The sequence below is a fragment of the Vombatus ursinus genome, unplaced genomic scaffold (genome assembly GCF_900497805.2).
Source record: "Vombatus ursinus unplaced genomic scaffold, bare-nosed wombat genome assembly UNPS02014785.1, whole genome shotgun sequence".
Lineage (NCBI taxonomy): Eukaryota > Metazoa > Chordata > Mammalia > Diprotodontia > Vombatidae > Vombatus > Vombatus ursinus.
In genome coordinates, this window is record NW_020954563.1 from 5,669,768 (window position 1) to 5,684,109 (window position 14,342).

Sequence of the window (14,342 nt, forward strand, 5' to 3'; positions counted from 1 at the left end):
GATTTTATGGAGGCAAAAGATCTGCTTTAACCTATCAAAGATGAAACCCACCTGAAACCCAAAATAAAGGGCAGTTTCATGGTTGGAGCTCCATGGGCTGGAGAAGACAAGTATTTCCTAACTGGTTCCCTTAGAGACACCAATCCTGGCAAATGGCTACTCTTCCTTCTTCATCCATCCTCATAAATGGTTTTAACCAGGTGCCCTTGGAAGGCTGCTAAGTTGAAAAAAAGCATTTCTGTTTCATCACCAATGAATACATGAATACCCATAGGGTACATGGCCCTAGGCACCATATAGAAATCCACCAAGTGGATTCTTGAACCCATCTGGTACAATAACAAACAATGTGTCAAATCTGCAGAAGACAATAAAGTGTCACTAAAAACTTCAAATAAAAACCTGACTTTTCAACTTTTTTTTATCCAGGGTCACGACCACAGACAATTTATTATGTAGTACGATATGGGTGAAGAATGATCAAGAGAAAGTGTGTTTATGAGTGACATGGATTTGAATGAAAAGATCCAAGTTGTGGAAGGAAAGTGTAAATTTGGCTTTTGCTTTTGGAAATGGATATCAAAATAGTTATAAGAAGCCGCGAAAGCCTTACAGAGCAAATAATCCATAGTGTATCACTTTCATTTTGCAAACAGGGTCACAAAAGCAGTCAAATATAAGCCCAGACACCCAGAGAGTTAGCATACATGTTTGATAGGGAAAAAAAAAAGAAACTTAGCATGCTGTTAGCTATTTAAATAAAATCTATATTGAACCCTGTTTCCTACTGACGGTGCAACTTGGGAAAAAGCAAATTTTCCACAGAAACTATCCCTCCCTCCCCCCAAATCTGCATAGATGTGTATAATACTCATTTTCAGTAAGGCTTTCAAAATATATGAAGTTTTATAGCATTTGTATTTTAAGGATTTAGGGCAAATACATTTTTTCTTCTACCTGATAAAAAGAAAATTAGTACTTAAAGGTTCAAAAATATATCAATCGAATGTTCTTTTTTTACATAAATAAATTATATTGATTTTGGATTTAACAGCTGAAAAAACCCTTTCTGCTTCCACTGGAGGCAAAACTGAACAAAATGTTAGTTAAATAGCGAGAGCAGCATTTCTAAGAAATCTGTGGATAGATAGCATTATACAGCAGCTATGCTACAAGGGTGTTATTAAATACAACATGTTTAATTATTGGCTTCTTTGCTATATGATCAGTTACATAATTTCTTGTTTACTCCTCTGATCCATGAAACTGGGAATCTAGTTTCTGAAAATACACTTGGTCGATTTTCAGTAATGGTATAACAGACTTCTTTGAGATGGTAATTTTAACACGTACATAATTTATAATCCGAAATGTATAAAAGACAATGACAAGCATCATAAATAAATAATGCAAACTGAAATAGTTATGTCAAACGTTTGGACCTTCTGATAAATTAGCAAAACTGTAACAGAAAAATGTAAAAAATACAGTAAATTGTGACAACAATGGACACTAGCAATACTTCCAACATTTCCAACTGTCCTGCTGCACTGCCCACTGCCCCCAATGCATTCCACCACCGTGAGTTTATTTCAAGTCTCAGGTCATGAGCTCTAACAGAAAAGCTAAGACTAAGGGGACTGAAAAATGTTAACCAGCAGGTGGAGAAGGATGGTGATGAGAACTGCCTAAGCAGGTTTCTTCTCAGGCCAAGCTTTTGAAGATAGAGTCTAAGAAAGAATCAAAAATAATGTTAATTTGTAACATATTCTCAACCGTCTCAATAATTTGGTGTTTGGATCCAACTGTTCAATACAAACAAACAGAGAGGCTATAAAGAAGTGGGGGAGAAAAAAAAATTCACAGTCTAACATTATAAAAGGCAGGGTGTTGGTGGTGGTGCTGGTGACAGAGGAGACACACTCAAATTTTGAAAAACTTCAATGGCCTTGACAAAGGACCTTCCAAAACGTAAAAGCTGCCGTCCTATTGGACTATTTCTTGTAGGTTTCAGCAGAGATGTTCTGGGTAAGGAACAATGCAAAATAAAATCTATCATGCTTCCATATTCCTTGGATTCAGAGGGGGTGAATTCGTTGCCAGGAAAAAAAAAACTAAAAACAAAAAACCCCCAACCCTCTGTAAAGAGTATTAATGCCATAGATAAGAATAAAATGCCAGTATAATTCTAAAGTAATAGGATTTAAGTAGTGACTGTTCCTCCCCACTGCCCCTCTGCTCATAGCCTACCATGTGTAAAGCTTCCTCAGTCAAACTGAGAACAATTTTTTTTAAACTGTGGAGAATAGGGGGCACTAAAAATAAATCAAAATTGTCATTTAATAAAGTATAAAACAACATCTCCACTTGATTCAGATGTCTGAAAAGCCAGGAAAGGGGGAAATTATATTGCTACCAGTTATATTTTTGTTGTTTTTTTGTTTTTTAAAAGAAATGAATATATGTTTTCAATCATTAGTTATATACCTGTCTATACTACTCATCTAGTAATCATGATAACATAGGGAAACATTGTAAATCAAAAATACACATTAGCACGTATTATAGATGTGCTTCTGGTCCCCCAATACCGGTTTGTTTGTTTGTTTTCCATTTAGTATAATTCGCAGAAAAAGGCATTATTACCCTTGTCTCTGTTCTGTATTTTAATAGCGGATCACTAGACAGATGCTTTCTTTTGCCTTTTTCTCCCTACCAAATAAGTAAAATATTTGGAAGGGAATGGGGTAGGACATGTCACCAAGTACTGAATTGACTATTGTTTGCTGGAATGAACAACTGGATTACAGAATGACGATTCTGTGCCTCCCAGACTAGCTAGACAACACTTTTATCTAATAAAGTGGCGAGACCCTGAAACTATTAATATTTGTTACCATAGTTCCTGGACAGGGAATTAGGTAGGTAATATTACTCATGGAAACACAGGTTTTTATGAAGGTGAAGTGAGGCAAATAACAAATCTTTATGGGATAAGAAACTTACAAGCCACAATAATTTTCTTAATGAAATAAAGTTCTAATTGGTGTCACTATGAGTTCCTTTTAAATCGCTTTGCTCAGCTTGTACACCATGTTCTTTATCTGTGGGCAAAAGTGGGGTGTGCTCTGAACAGTTCTGACCATGTCCAGATTGTTTTTCTGATATGGGGACAGTTTCTGGGTCTGGATTCAGGGTATCCCCTTTTGCTTTCTTTCTCTTCCTCTTCTGGCTTTCTAGGCTTGTGTTCTCAGAGTGTCTGGTCTGCTGCATGCCTGGCAATGTCATGCCAATGCCGGGAGAGAGAAACATTGATGGGTAGATCAGTCCAGGAGACATTCCTGGTAGGAGAAAAGGGTTAAAAGCTACAGGACTACTGGTAGTTATTGCAGGTTCAGACTGATCTGAAAAGGAACTAGGAATAGGCTTGTCTTCAGCTAAAGTATCTTTTTTTACATCATGGCTATTCTGTTTGTCATCGGTAGCCTTTTCTGTGTTTGACGTACCACTTTTAGTTGTGCTTGTTAAAGACGTTGGAACCGTTGAAGTACAAGTAGTTGTCATGGGTGTATTCAGAAGTCCTCCAACACCAAACATCTGGGGTACAGCTGCCATGCCTGGCAGCATCATAGGCAGCATACTGAGGGTGCTTTTGACATCCTCTCCAGCAGGCACTGCTGCAAAGCCAGCAGGAAACCCCACCAGCCCTGTGAGAGGGATGCCCTGCATATTCCTCATATTCTGAAGTCCTACTAGATCCATTCCAGCAATGAGTCCATTCATGAACAGTGGTCCCATTCCTGAGGGAGAGTCTCCCACAATGCCAGGAGCCTTAATGAGGTCACTTCGTGGGCGCCTTCCTCTCCTTCGAGGACCAACATCTCGGAGAACTGGCTCAGTTAGGATCTGACTGAATTTGTTTTCTGGTAGAAACCCCTAAAAATTGGAACAAGAAACACAAAACCCCTCAGTTACTACCCTATAGAAAATCATCTGGAGTGACTATAATGTTCTCATACTGGCTCTTCCTTCCAGAGAGTGTACTTAGTAAAAATGTATGGATTAGCAAAGAAGGCAACTAACCTATCTAAGGCTGGTGGGTATTTTACCCAACCATTCTGGCGGTTCCTTACTGTGTATTTTGTTTTCTAACTGGGCCTTAAATGAATGCTGAGGGAATTTGTTACAATCTCATCCAGAATCAAAACCACAATTCTACTATAATATTCCAGACCTACTACTGGACAAATTACCATTTGAACAAAGCTTCAAAAAAACTCACTAGACAGAAGCAGTCTTTACCCTTTAGAAAACCTGTGAAAGTTATTAGGAATTAAAGGTTTTATTAGAAGCAATACTAAGACTTCACTGGCAAGTACTAATGACCTGAAATGGCGTCTGTAATATCACAGGACACAGTTTCATGTTATCTAAATTCTATCTGGAATTAGCATCCTCATTTTATCAAGTTGCTGGATAAATAAATACCATTGAAGGATTTGATGTTTTAGCTTACCTTACAGATCTATTTTTCTTCCACACAGGGATTTGCTACCCAATTTTCTTGACATGCAAAAAAACACTTTGGTGAAGCTCTTAAGTCTGATAAATTATGTGTTAAAGGATAGTAACCTGACACTACTAGGGACTCACATCCATCAGCTACTAAACGTCATATATATATATATGGGTCACCTGTATAACATGTTTTAACATGTGACCATCATGAGATTTCTGGATTATTAAGATTTCTAAATTGTAGCAGGAAACAATAACAGTATCTCACTGAAAACTTTCAAAGGAAGCACAATGTAGCAGAAACATCTGGGGTTGATTCCTGGCTTTCCCACAAACTTACTGAGAACTCTTAGATAAGTCACTTGTTTCCTCAGCTCTAAAATGAGAAGGCTGGACTAGATGATTTCTGAAGTTCTCTCCAACACTTAGTCTCGGTGGTTCTATGACCTACAAATTAGTCACTGAAAGTTCCTATTGTAAATCTCATAATTATTTTTCAGTTAACAAGCATTTATTTCCCTCCTTACCCTTCCAGACTGTAACCTCCTCCAGAGAGAGAGAGAGAGAGAGAGTGTGTGTGTGTACCCCCAAACCAAACCCTTGTAACAAATACGCACAGTTAAGCAAGACAGACAACTTACTGACCATAACATACTACTGAAGTGCTCCTCATCACGGCACTGAGTCACCCCAAGATTCTTGAAGGTCATGTCAATAGAGCGCAAGCTCTGGCACATTTTGCCAAACTGGACCCAAGCTTTGAATACAGTCTTGGCAGAGATTACCCAATGATTCTAGAATAAGTTTCATGGTTCAATTGTTTCAAACCAATGGAGACACTGAGGAGGTTCCCTATTAATGGAATTTAAACCTTCTTTCAAAGTTCTATCTTGTGTTAATACCCTCATTTCCCAATGAAGCAGAGAGATGGAAGGAGGGAGGCCAACTGGCCCATCCTGAATGATACCTAGACGTACTTTAAGAGGTCTACCAGCAATGATGTCAAGAAAAGGGAAGCAGGAACAGATCTCTCCTGGAAAAATGTTAAGATATGCAAAGAGATGATAACCTTGCCAATACCTGCTTCACACGGTGGTTTAAATTGTTTTATAGAATGTAAAACACTACAGAAATGTCAGCTACTACCAATTACAGGACACTGCTTAGAGACTGCTGTAATACATAGTTTTGAAATGATCTGTATAAATGCATCAGGTATGATGCCTATCAATAGAAATAACTGATATTATGTGTCTCTCTGTTTACAGGCGCATTCTCTGGTTCCTAAGAACTGTAATAAACAAACTTTTAATAGAGACACCCTAATCTGGCTTGGGAACACTGTCAGTCAAATGTAATTGGGCCCTCTGGCTATTATACCCATGTGCACAAGCACTGAAGTGAATGATCCTATCCAGTCTGAAATTAAGGGCAGGATACAGAAATGAATTTAGAATGAAGGAATAGCCCTATTTTAATTTGGTAGAGAGGTCACAGAACATGGTGGAAAAAAGCACTCACAGCCTGGAGAGGTGGGTTCTAGTCTTGACCACTACTGAGTAGCTGTGTGGTACTGGCAGTTCCTTGACTTTTCTGGGTCTGTTTCCTCATTTATAAAATGAAAAGGTTGAATTAGTTCATCTCTAATGTCTCCTTCTATGATCCTATGGAAGTGTTTCCCCAGACAAAGGCAGCAGAACAGAGTTAAAAAGTTCTTGGGGGGCTTTGTAAGTAATGCTAACAGATGCTTTGGTTTTCCTATCTTTGCAGACAGTACCAGAAATTATCTTTCAGAGCAGAGCTACTAAACATACCTAAGGACTGCAGTGGGCAGCACACTGATTTGATTTTAAAATATATTATTTAGGTTTTGTTGTATTTTTATTTATTTTGTTAAACATTTCCCAATTACATTTTAATATGGTTCAGACTACACTTGAAAGTGCTGTGGTCTAAGAACTGAGTTTCTGACACCTCTGCCTTAGAACAAGGCTTAGGTCCATTTAACAATGAAGGAGACATTTGTGCAAAGAAGATGGTTAGTAAGGAAGGCTCTAAAATAAATTTTGACTCTAAGTAAGTAATCTACTGAAAGTGATAAACCTTAGCTTCTAGTACACTAAGGCAATTCAGGTGAAAGTAAAATAGGAAAAGGCATCAACAAAAATGCACAATTTTCTCAAATGTTTCTAAAACCAATGCTTAGAGCACATAAAATAAGCAGGAGGAATAGATTGCATAGTATAACCCTTATTTCTATAATGCTTTATGGTTCAGGAAGCATTTCCCCCAATAATATCTGTATGAAGTAGATAGTATAATTACAGCTTAAAACTGCACTAAACACATTTGGAACACTGTATTACCTCCATTTTACCAATGAGGAAATAGATTAAGTGACCTACCCAAGGCCATACAGGTGCTAAGTGGCAAAACCTAGGCTCAGAAATAGGCCTTCAATTTAACAAACACTATTGAATGATTCAGTACTACAAATACAGCATTCGTTTCATTTGGCCTTCATAGAAGAATTGGAAGTCTTAGTATAACCCTCTGATCCTGGCCATGATAATTGCTGCCTAGCTGTGAATGCTACTTCAACTCTGAACCACAGTTTCCTCACTTATGAAATGGGAGCAATACTCCTCTTACTTATAAAGTTGTTGTGAGTTCTTACCACTATTACTGCAACAATGAAAAACACCATCAGCTCATTCCTAGCATGCAGGGTTTCCACCACCCTGGAATTTAGCATGTAAAATGGAAGATGTTGTTAACTTGTACAGCACATATAGTTAAATGCTTCCAGACCTAAGAAAAGAAACTAGGATTTCTTACATTAAAGGTAAAAGGGGAAAAAAGGCGAGCGCATGCGTGTGCGCGCGCGCGCGCGCACACACACACACACACACACACACTCCCCGCACCTTTTTATAGGTGATAGCTCCAAGATAGACAGGCTTCCTCTTTCTGTATTCAAGTGGCTTTGGTAGAAGATGTGGGGATGAGAGAGAGCCTTACCAACTTAAACATTTATAGAATAAGTAAAATACCATGTTGTAAATCATTTAATGTTCTTAGAGAATATTTGATTACATATTTTTAAATTGTAAAAGGAAAATGAATTGACCTTGGTAGATTCCTTTCTTTGTTTTTAAAGCTGATGCCTATAGAAAAGAATTAAGAATGGACAGAAATTATATAAAAATGATTATTTTTCCATATAATTACTGATTTAATATCCTAAGGAAAGAAGAATCACTTAGTAAAATAACTGAGCTAATTACATATTTATACATATACACACCTATATGCGTATATGTATATATATATCTTAGGGAGCCTGTCTTCAACAAAGTGATGGAACCTGTGGTGGGAAAGACACAGTATAGTTTCCATAAAAATCTGGGTCTCCTCTAAGCATGACACTGTAAGGCAGTTACTAGTACATTCATGTATAATTTGTTTATCTAAACAGACGATGAAGCTCAGTCTTAATCCATTTTTAAGCTGAAAGGTTTTTGCCTTAACTAAAAGTTTTATTTTACTTTTTGGCTTAGACCTGTGTTTGTATTGGTGTAGGGAATGCTCAATGTGTAAATTCCTAGCACTGATGCAGATTGGCAACTGTTTGTAATTCACCCAGTCAGAGATTGCCTGGGGCCACTGAGAGGCTAAGGGACTTGCTCACCCACAGTATGTGCCAGAGGGTAAGACTTGAATCTAGGTCCTGCTGATGCCAAAGGCTGTCCCTTACCAAGTATGTCACATGATTGTTCCTAGGGGTTATGATTTTTCTATTAATCTACTCATGTTTGCAAACCTGAAACTTAACTCAGTTTTACCATAGCAGATGACATCTTTGAACCAGCTATATCCTGACTACCAGCGAAGACAGACTAGATCTTTAAGTAACAGAAAGGTTAGCGAGGTTGGTTATAAAGGATTTCCAGTAGAAAGCATTTCCTACAGTGACATAACCCGGAACAGGTTCCTGAAGTAGAGTGTGGCTCTTTTCTTTTGATGATCTTAATAATGAAGGAAGGCCCAGTCCTGCTTGGAGGGTTCTGGAGCGGGAGACCTTTGGAAGAAGTCAGCCACCAAGCGCTCATGAAGCACCTACCACAGGCCAGGCACTGAGGATACAAAAAGGAAAACAAAACCACCCCTCCTGGCAAGGAGCTTATATCCTATTAGGGGAGACACCCTGAGAACAAGTAAGTCCACACCAACTAAGGATACTGGGGAGGGAATTAGCAGCTGAGGGAAGACCTGAAAGCTCTGAAAGAAAGGAAGGATTATAAAAGGTGGAGGTGAAGCAGAGCGCCCTCTAGGCAGAAATGAGGAGGAAGAATGTTCCAGGAACGGGGGACAGGAGGGGTGACAGGAGGGGTGACAGGGAGCTCCTGAAGTTCACCGAAGAGAGGTGATACTGTCAGATCTGCATTCAAGGAAGATAAACTGAATGAAGGATGGACTAGAGTGGGGAAATGAACCAGAAGGTGATTTCAATAGCATAGACAGAGGTGATGAGGGCCTGCAACAGGGTGGGGACAGTATCAGGAGAGAGCGACTGTATACAGGAAATGTTAAGAAGGTAGAAACCACAGGAATTAGCAAATGATTTAATGTTGGTGAGATGGGGGGAAGGGAGGAGTGGAGAATGACACCCCTGGATTGTAAGCCTGAGTGACCAGAAGGATGGTGATACCCTCAGTTGTAACAAGGAAGTTAGGAAGAAAGGGTTTGGGGAAAAAAATTATGAGTTCAGTTTCAGAGACGCTGATTTTAAGATGTCTGTAGGACATCCAGTTTGAGATGCACTATAGGCAGTTGGAAAATGGAAGTCAGGAGAGTTTAGGGCTAGAAAAATTGATTTAAGAATCATCTACAGAGAGACAGCATTTGAATCCATGGAGTGGATGAGATTACCAATATATAGAGAGAAGATGGCCTGGAACAGAGCTTTGGGGGACACCTATGACACGTGGATATAACTTTGATGAGGATCCAGCAAAGGTCACCGAGATGGAGCAATTGGACAGGTAAAAGGAGAACCAGGAGAGAGTCTAGGAGAAGGTGATTGACAGTATCAAAGGCCAAGGTCAAGAATGAAGAGAAAAGGGCTAGGTGGCGCAGTGGACAGAGCACCAGCCCTGAAGTCAGGAGGACCTGAGTTCATATCTGGCCTCAGACCAAACACTTGACACTTACTAGCTGTGTGACCCAGGGCAAGTCACTTAACCTCAACTGCCTTAAAAAAAAAAGAATGAGGGAAAAAAGCCATTAGATTTGGTAATTAAAACATCACTTTTAGCTTTGAAGTAGCAGTTTCACCGGAATGATGAAGTCAAAGGTCAAACCGAAGAGTGTTAAGAGACAGAAAAGGAAGCACAGAGATGGGAGGTGGACTGTTGATCTAGAAACAGCAAAAAACATTCTGGCCAATATGGTTGAAATGGAGGTTGCAAGAAGGTGTGAGTGAGATATATATCTATCTATTTATATCTTTCTATATCTATATACCTAAATATCTGTATATGGCTCTATCTATTTATCTATACATCCACCTACCCATCTATCATCTCTTTTGGGGGCTGCTAGGTGGCACAATGGAGAGAGTGCCAGCCCTGCAGTCAGGAAGATCTGAGTTCAAATCCAGTCTCAGACACTTACCAGCTATGTGACTTTAGGCAAGTCACTTAACCTTGTTTGCCTTAGTTTCCTTATCTGTAAAACAAGCTGGAGAAGGAAATGGCAAACCACTTCAGTCTCTTTGCCAAAATAACCTCAAATGGGGTCACAAAAAATTGGAAATGACTAAACCACAAAATCTAGATAGGTTTTTGTGACACTGCTCTCCTGGTTTTCCTCCTACTTGTCCTACTGCTCCTTCTTAAGTTTCCTTTGCTAGATCCTGATCCAGGTCATACCCATTAACCATGGGTGACCCCCGAGGCTCTCTGTCCTAGGCCATCTTCTCTCTATACAGTGGTGACCTCATCAGCTTCGATGAATTCAATTAACGTATCTATACAGATGATTCTTAAACTGATTTTTCTAGTCCCAACCTTTCGTGACTTCCATTATGTATTATATATTCAATCACATAGGCATGAGGGATATAAAATATATATCTAGATCCACACAACACACATATACACATACATTTACACACACACAAGACATATGTGTATATGCACAAATACACAGGACACATGTATATGCACACACATACATATATGTATATGTATACATATACACATATAGGTACACACACGCACACACACACACACACACACACACACACACACACACAAGGTTGGGGCCAGGTTGTAAAGGGCTTTACAAGCTTAACAGAGGTGTTTATATTTGACCTTAAAAGCAATTAGGAGACAATGGAATTTACTGGGGAAAGGACTGACATGGTCAGTCCTGCCCTTTAGGAAGATTACTTTTGCAGCTGTGTGGAGGACAGACTGGACAGAGGACAGACCTGAGCCTGGGAGGCCAATTCAGAGGCTTTGGCAACAGTCCAGGGAGGAGGGCGATGAGGGCCTGAACTAGAATGGTGGTGGTATGACCAGAGATAAGGGATGGATTCAAGACTGATTACGGAGGTAGGAAATACAAGATTTGGCAACTGATTAGATATGTGGGGTGAGGAAAAATGAAGAGATAAGGATAATGCCAAGGCTTTAAATGTGGGTGATTGGTGGTGGGCTTGAGAGAAAAAAATGAGGAGTTCAATTTTGGACATGATGAGCTTGAGATGCTTAGAGCTGAGAAAATCAGCAATACTTAATGTTTTCAGCTGCATGTCTTTACCTACTTATGTCACCTCTATCCTCCTCAACTTTTCTATAGATATTATTTGGCAAATTAGATTTTTTAGCCTAGGCTTTGATCAACAATGAGGGTTCACTACACAACTCAATACAATATTCTCTGCATCTCAAATGTCCTCTCCCTTACCTGCCGTCCTGTCTCCTTATGGACAGCAGGGACTCTTTCTTCTCCACTTAGGGAGCCCATGTCCAATTTTCCTGGTTCTTTACAACGCTGTCTTCTCTGCTTCGGTTTGTCTGAAAAATTCTAAGAAGCAAAGAGAGCAAACATTAAAATGTTAAACTACTCTCCTGCTGCTTTTTAAGGAGCTGGCTGCTACTCCTATGTAGCTGTCTCTTTCATTACACTTCTTTCTAAGAGCCTGACACCAAATTAAACAGAATGAAATACACTAAGGGCTAGCCCATGCCAGGCCCTTCTCTTTGTTTTCTCGTTCCTTTGTCCTTTAACTTGGAAAAAGTAGATCAAAGCATCAATGTTTAGTAGAAAGTAAAACACATCAATGATTTAAAGTTGTGTTTATCAAAATTTTAAAACATGTTAAAAATTGTTTTTACATGTAACTAGGAAAAAATTAAAGAATAAAATACTAAACAAAAAAAAATAATAAAGTTGTGTTTAGCTGTACAGTAGAAAGAACTTAGGTTGCTTTCTGTTTGCTCCAGGCTCTAAGTAGGCTAGAGATAGCTGGCCTTGGAAGAGTCTTTGTGGTACTTTGTGTGCACCCACCAATATTTTATCCTCTGAATTTTTGCAATCGCCTTGTCACTTATGTACACATGTGTTTATTCTCTTTTCACTTGGGGGAAGGTTAGGGTAGAGGGGCTTTCTGTCTCTGAGCCTTCTCCCCTCCTTTTTTTATGAAGTCCTTTACAGGGTTTATTATTACAGTGGAGCTAAGGTCAAGGGAGTGGGGTTGACAGTTAATGGAGAAGAGAAATATTAAAAAGGAGAAATTTCTTAAGATGATTATATTCTTCCAAACCATTGTCCAAGGGATGATACTACCAAGGTAAAACAGAAGGAAAAGTCCCCAAAAGACAACTTTAAGGACAGCAGTGATTCAAAAACAACAACAACAAAACACCACAAACTAAAAATCATAAAAATGTTATCTAGCCTCTCATTTCATAATTTGATTTCTCTTGGAACCACGTCACCTAAACATCACAATGTGAGTGAGTTAAGTGCTAAGCATTTGAGGTTTCAAAGAAGTGTGAGGACAGTTCTTTGATTATTAAGTTTCAGCCACATTCACTTCTTCATAGATGTTACTGACTTGTAAGTTACAGTTAGAGGATTACTTGGTAGAGCAAAGGTCTTGGAACCATATACAAAAGGACTTTTTTTAAGTGACATGACACCCCCAGTCTTCATACATTTCACTGAAACAAATCGCACACTACTCTCTTCAATAAGCTCTTGATCTCAAACTCAATCAAGTCCCATGGAAATGTGTAGAAAGAAGACACACATTGTGTTTCCACTTACTGTCCCAAAGGTAGGAACTTCTATTGTATAATCAGATTGTTGCCTTAACCAGTCCAACAAACTCTTGTTGGGAATTGTCTTCTCGGCTGGGACACTGGTTGTTGTGACTGTGTGAGGAGAGGAGGTAGCCAAGATTGGCCCATCAGGGAGGGTCCTGCTTGGTGAGGGCTGCTCCTGCTCTGCATGGACCTCCTAACGAGAATAGAGAAAAAAAAATGAGTATTTGGGAATATGCAATGTGTGAATGTATTGGAATGGTTACTGGACTTAAAGTAAGAAAACTTGGGTTCAAATCTAGGCTTTGATTTTTATTAACTATGCGACTTTACTCTCTCTGAGCATCATTTCCAAGTCTAGAAGATGGAGTATTGTAATACTACATTTGCTAACTGTTTCATAAAGCTGCTGTTCTGATAGCATTTTATAAAATGTAGAGGACTATAAAATGTGACTTATTAAGTACTAATAGTAGAATATAAGAATTTCTAAAAAAACAAACAGGTAGTCTCAAAAATTTTTCTTTAATTGTTTTCATTTTTTCTTTACCTTTACAACTAGAGAGTTTCAGTAATAATTTTAATATAAATATAAAATATAAAATAAATGCAATGTTCTAAAAATCCCAGTAGAAGACTTTGTTTTTTGGAAAATGAGGAAGATTAAAAATAAAACACAGTTCTGTATAGCAAAGTCTCATTGACTGCACATGCTGACTGTCAAAATAACTTACTTGGAGAACTCCTTAAGAGTCTGCCTAATATGATGGATGTTCTAATAAACCTTGTCTTTGGCTGAAAGAAGGTTTGGGTCGAATTCTTTCGGGCAGGACCCTCAGGTTGTGATTTTGGGGTCCCAGGACCCCGAAACACCTAAACTGCATCATATTGGTGGCTCATACGTGGAAACTGCCTAACCCCAAGTTCTTCTCCAGCCAAGACTGGAAGGTATGTAAGCCTCCTCCCTCCCCTCCCTTGCTCTGCAGTTGGGGTTGTTCTCCAAGCACCAAGGCTTGGAGGTGCTTTTCTAGCAGACAGTTACAAGGCTGTCTAGCACTGGGCCTGACACTCTCAGGCTCTTGGTTCACTGGGTTGGTTCAAGGCCAGGGAGCTGGGTATACCTTCCACAGCATAGAGGACAAGGACGGGCGCCCTATCTGGAAGTGTATCTGTTAATTCCCTTGGAGCTAGGGAATTGGGGAAAACTGCAGTTGCTTTTTGGTTCCCTGAGGCTTACTTACTCCTTTCCCTCTGTACCTCTGAATCCTCCTTCATGGAGGTTACAGGTAAAGTTAGAACAGCTAAAAATATCTTGGCAGATTCTAGAGGTTTTGTGATTGATCATTAAGGAGTTTTGAAACACCTGTACAACCCTGGTTACTCCTTTCTCCCACTCCCTTCCCTTGAGCCAAGAGGGTATGTTAACTCCACTCATAGAAGAGAGTTTCACCCTTTACCCCTCACTTTTGATTTCACCCTCCCCCACCT

The 14,342-nt window shown here is 39.2% G+C and overlaps 1 protein-coding gene across 5 annotated transcripts in view; it reads right to left on the reverse strand.

Moving 5' to 3' along the window:
• Positions 1-1,178: 1,178 nt before the first annotated feature.
• The window catches only part of CHD6 (chromodomain helicase DNA binding protein 6), a 185,591-nt gene continuing 172,427 nt past the window's right edge, over positions 1,179-14,342 (reverse strand). For 4 of the 5 annotated variants that reach the window (XM_027867341.1, XM_027867339.1, XM_027867338.1 and 1 more), the window contains exons 34-36: positions 12,859-13,050; positions 11,494-11,613; positions 1,179-3,936 (exon numbers count right to left, since the gene is read on the reverse strand). In XM_027867341.1, coding sequence (XP_027723142.1) covers positions 3,040-3,936; positions 11,494-11,613; positions 12,859-13,050 — 1,209 coding nt within the window. In that variant the 3' untranslated portion in view covers positions 1,179-3,039. The remainder of the gene's footprint in view (positions 3,937-11,493; positions 11,614-12,858; positions 13,051-14,342) is intronic. The other variant, XM_027867342.1, reaches the window with a different exon arrangement.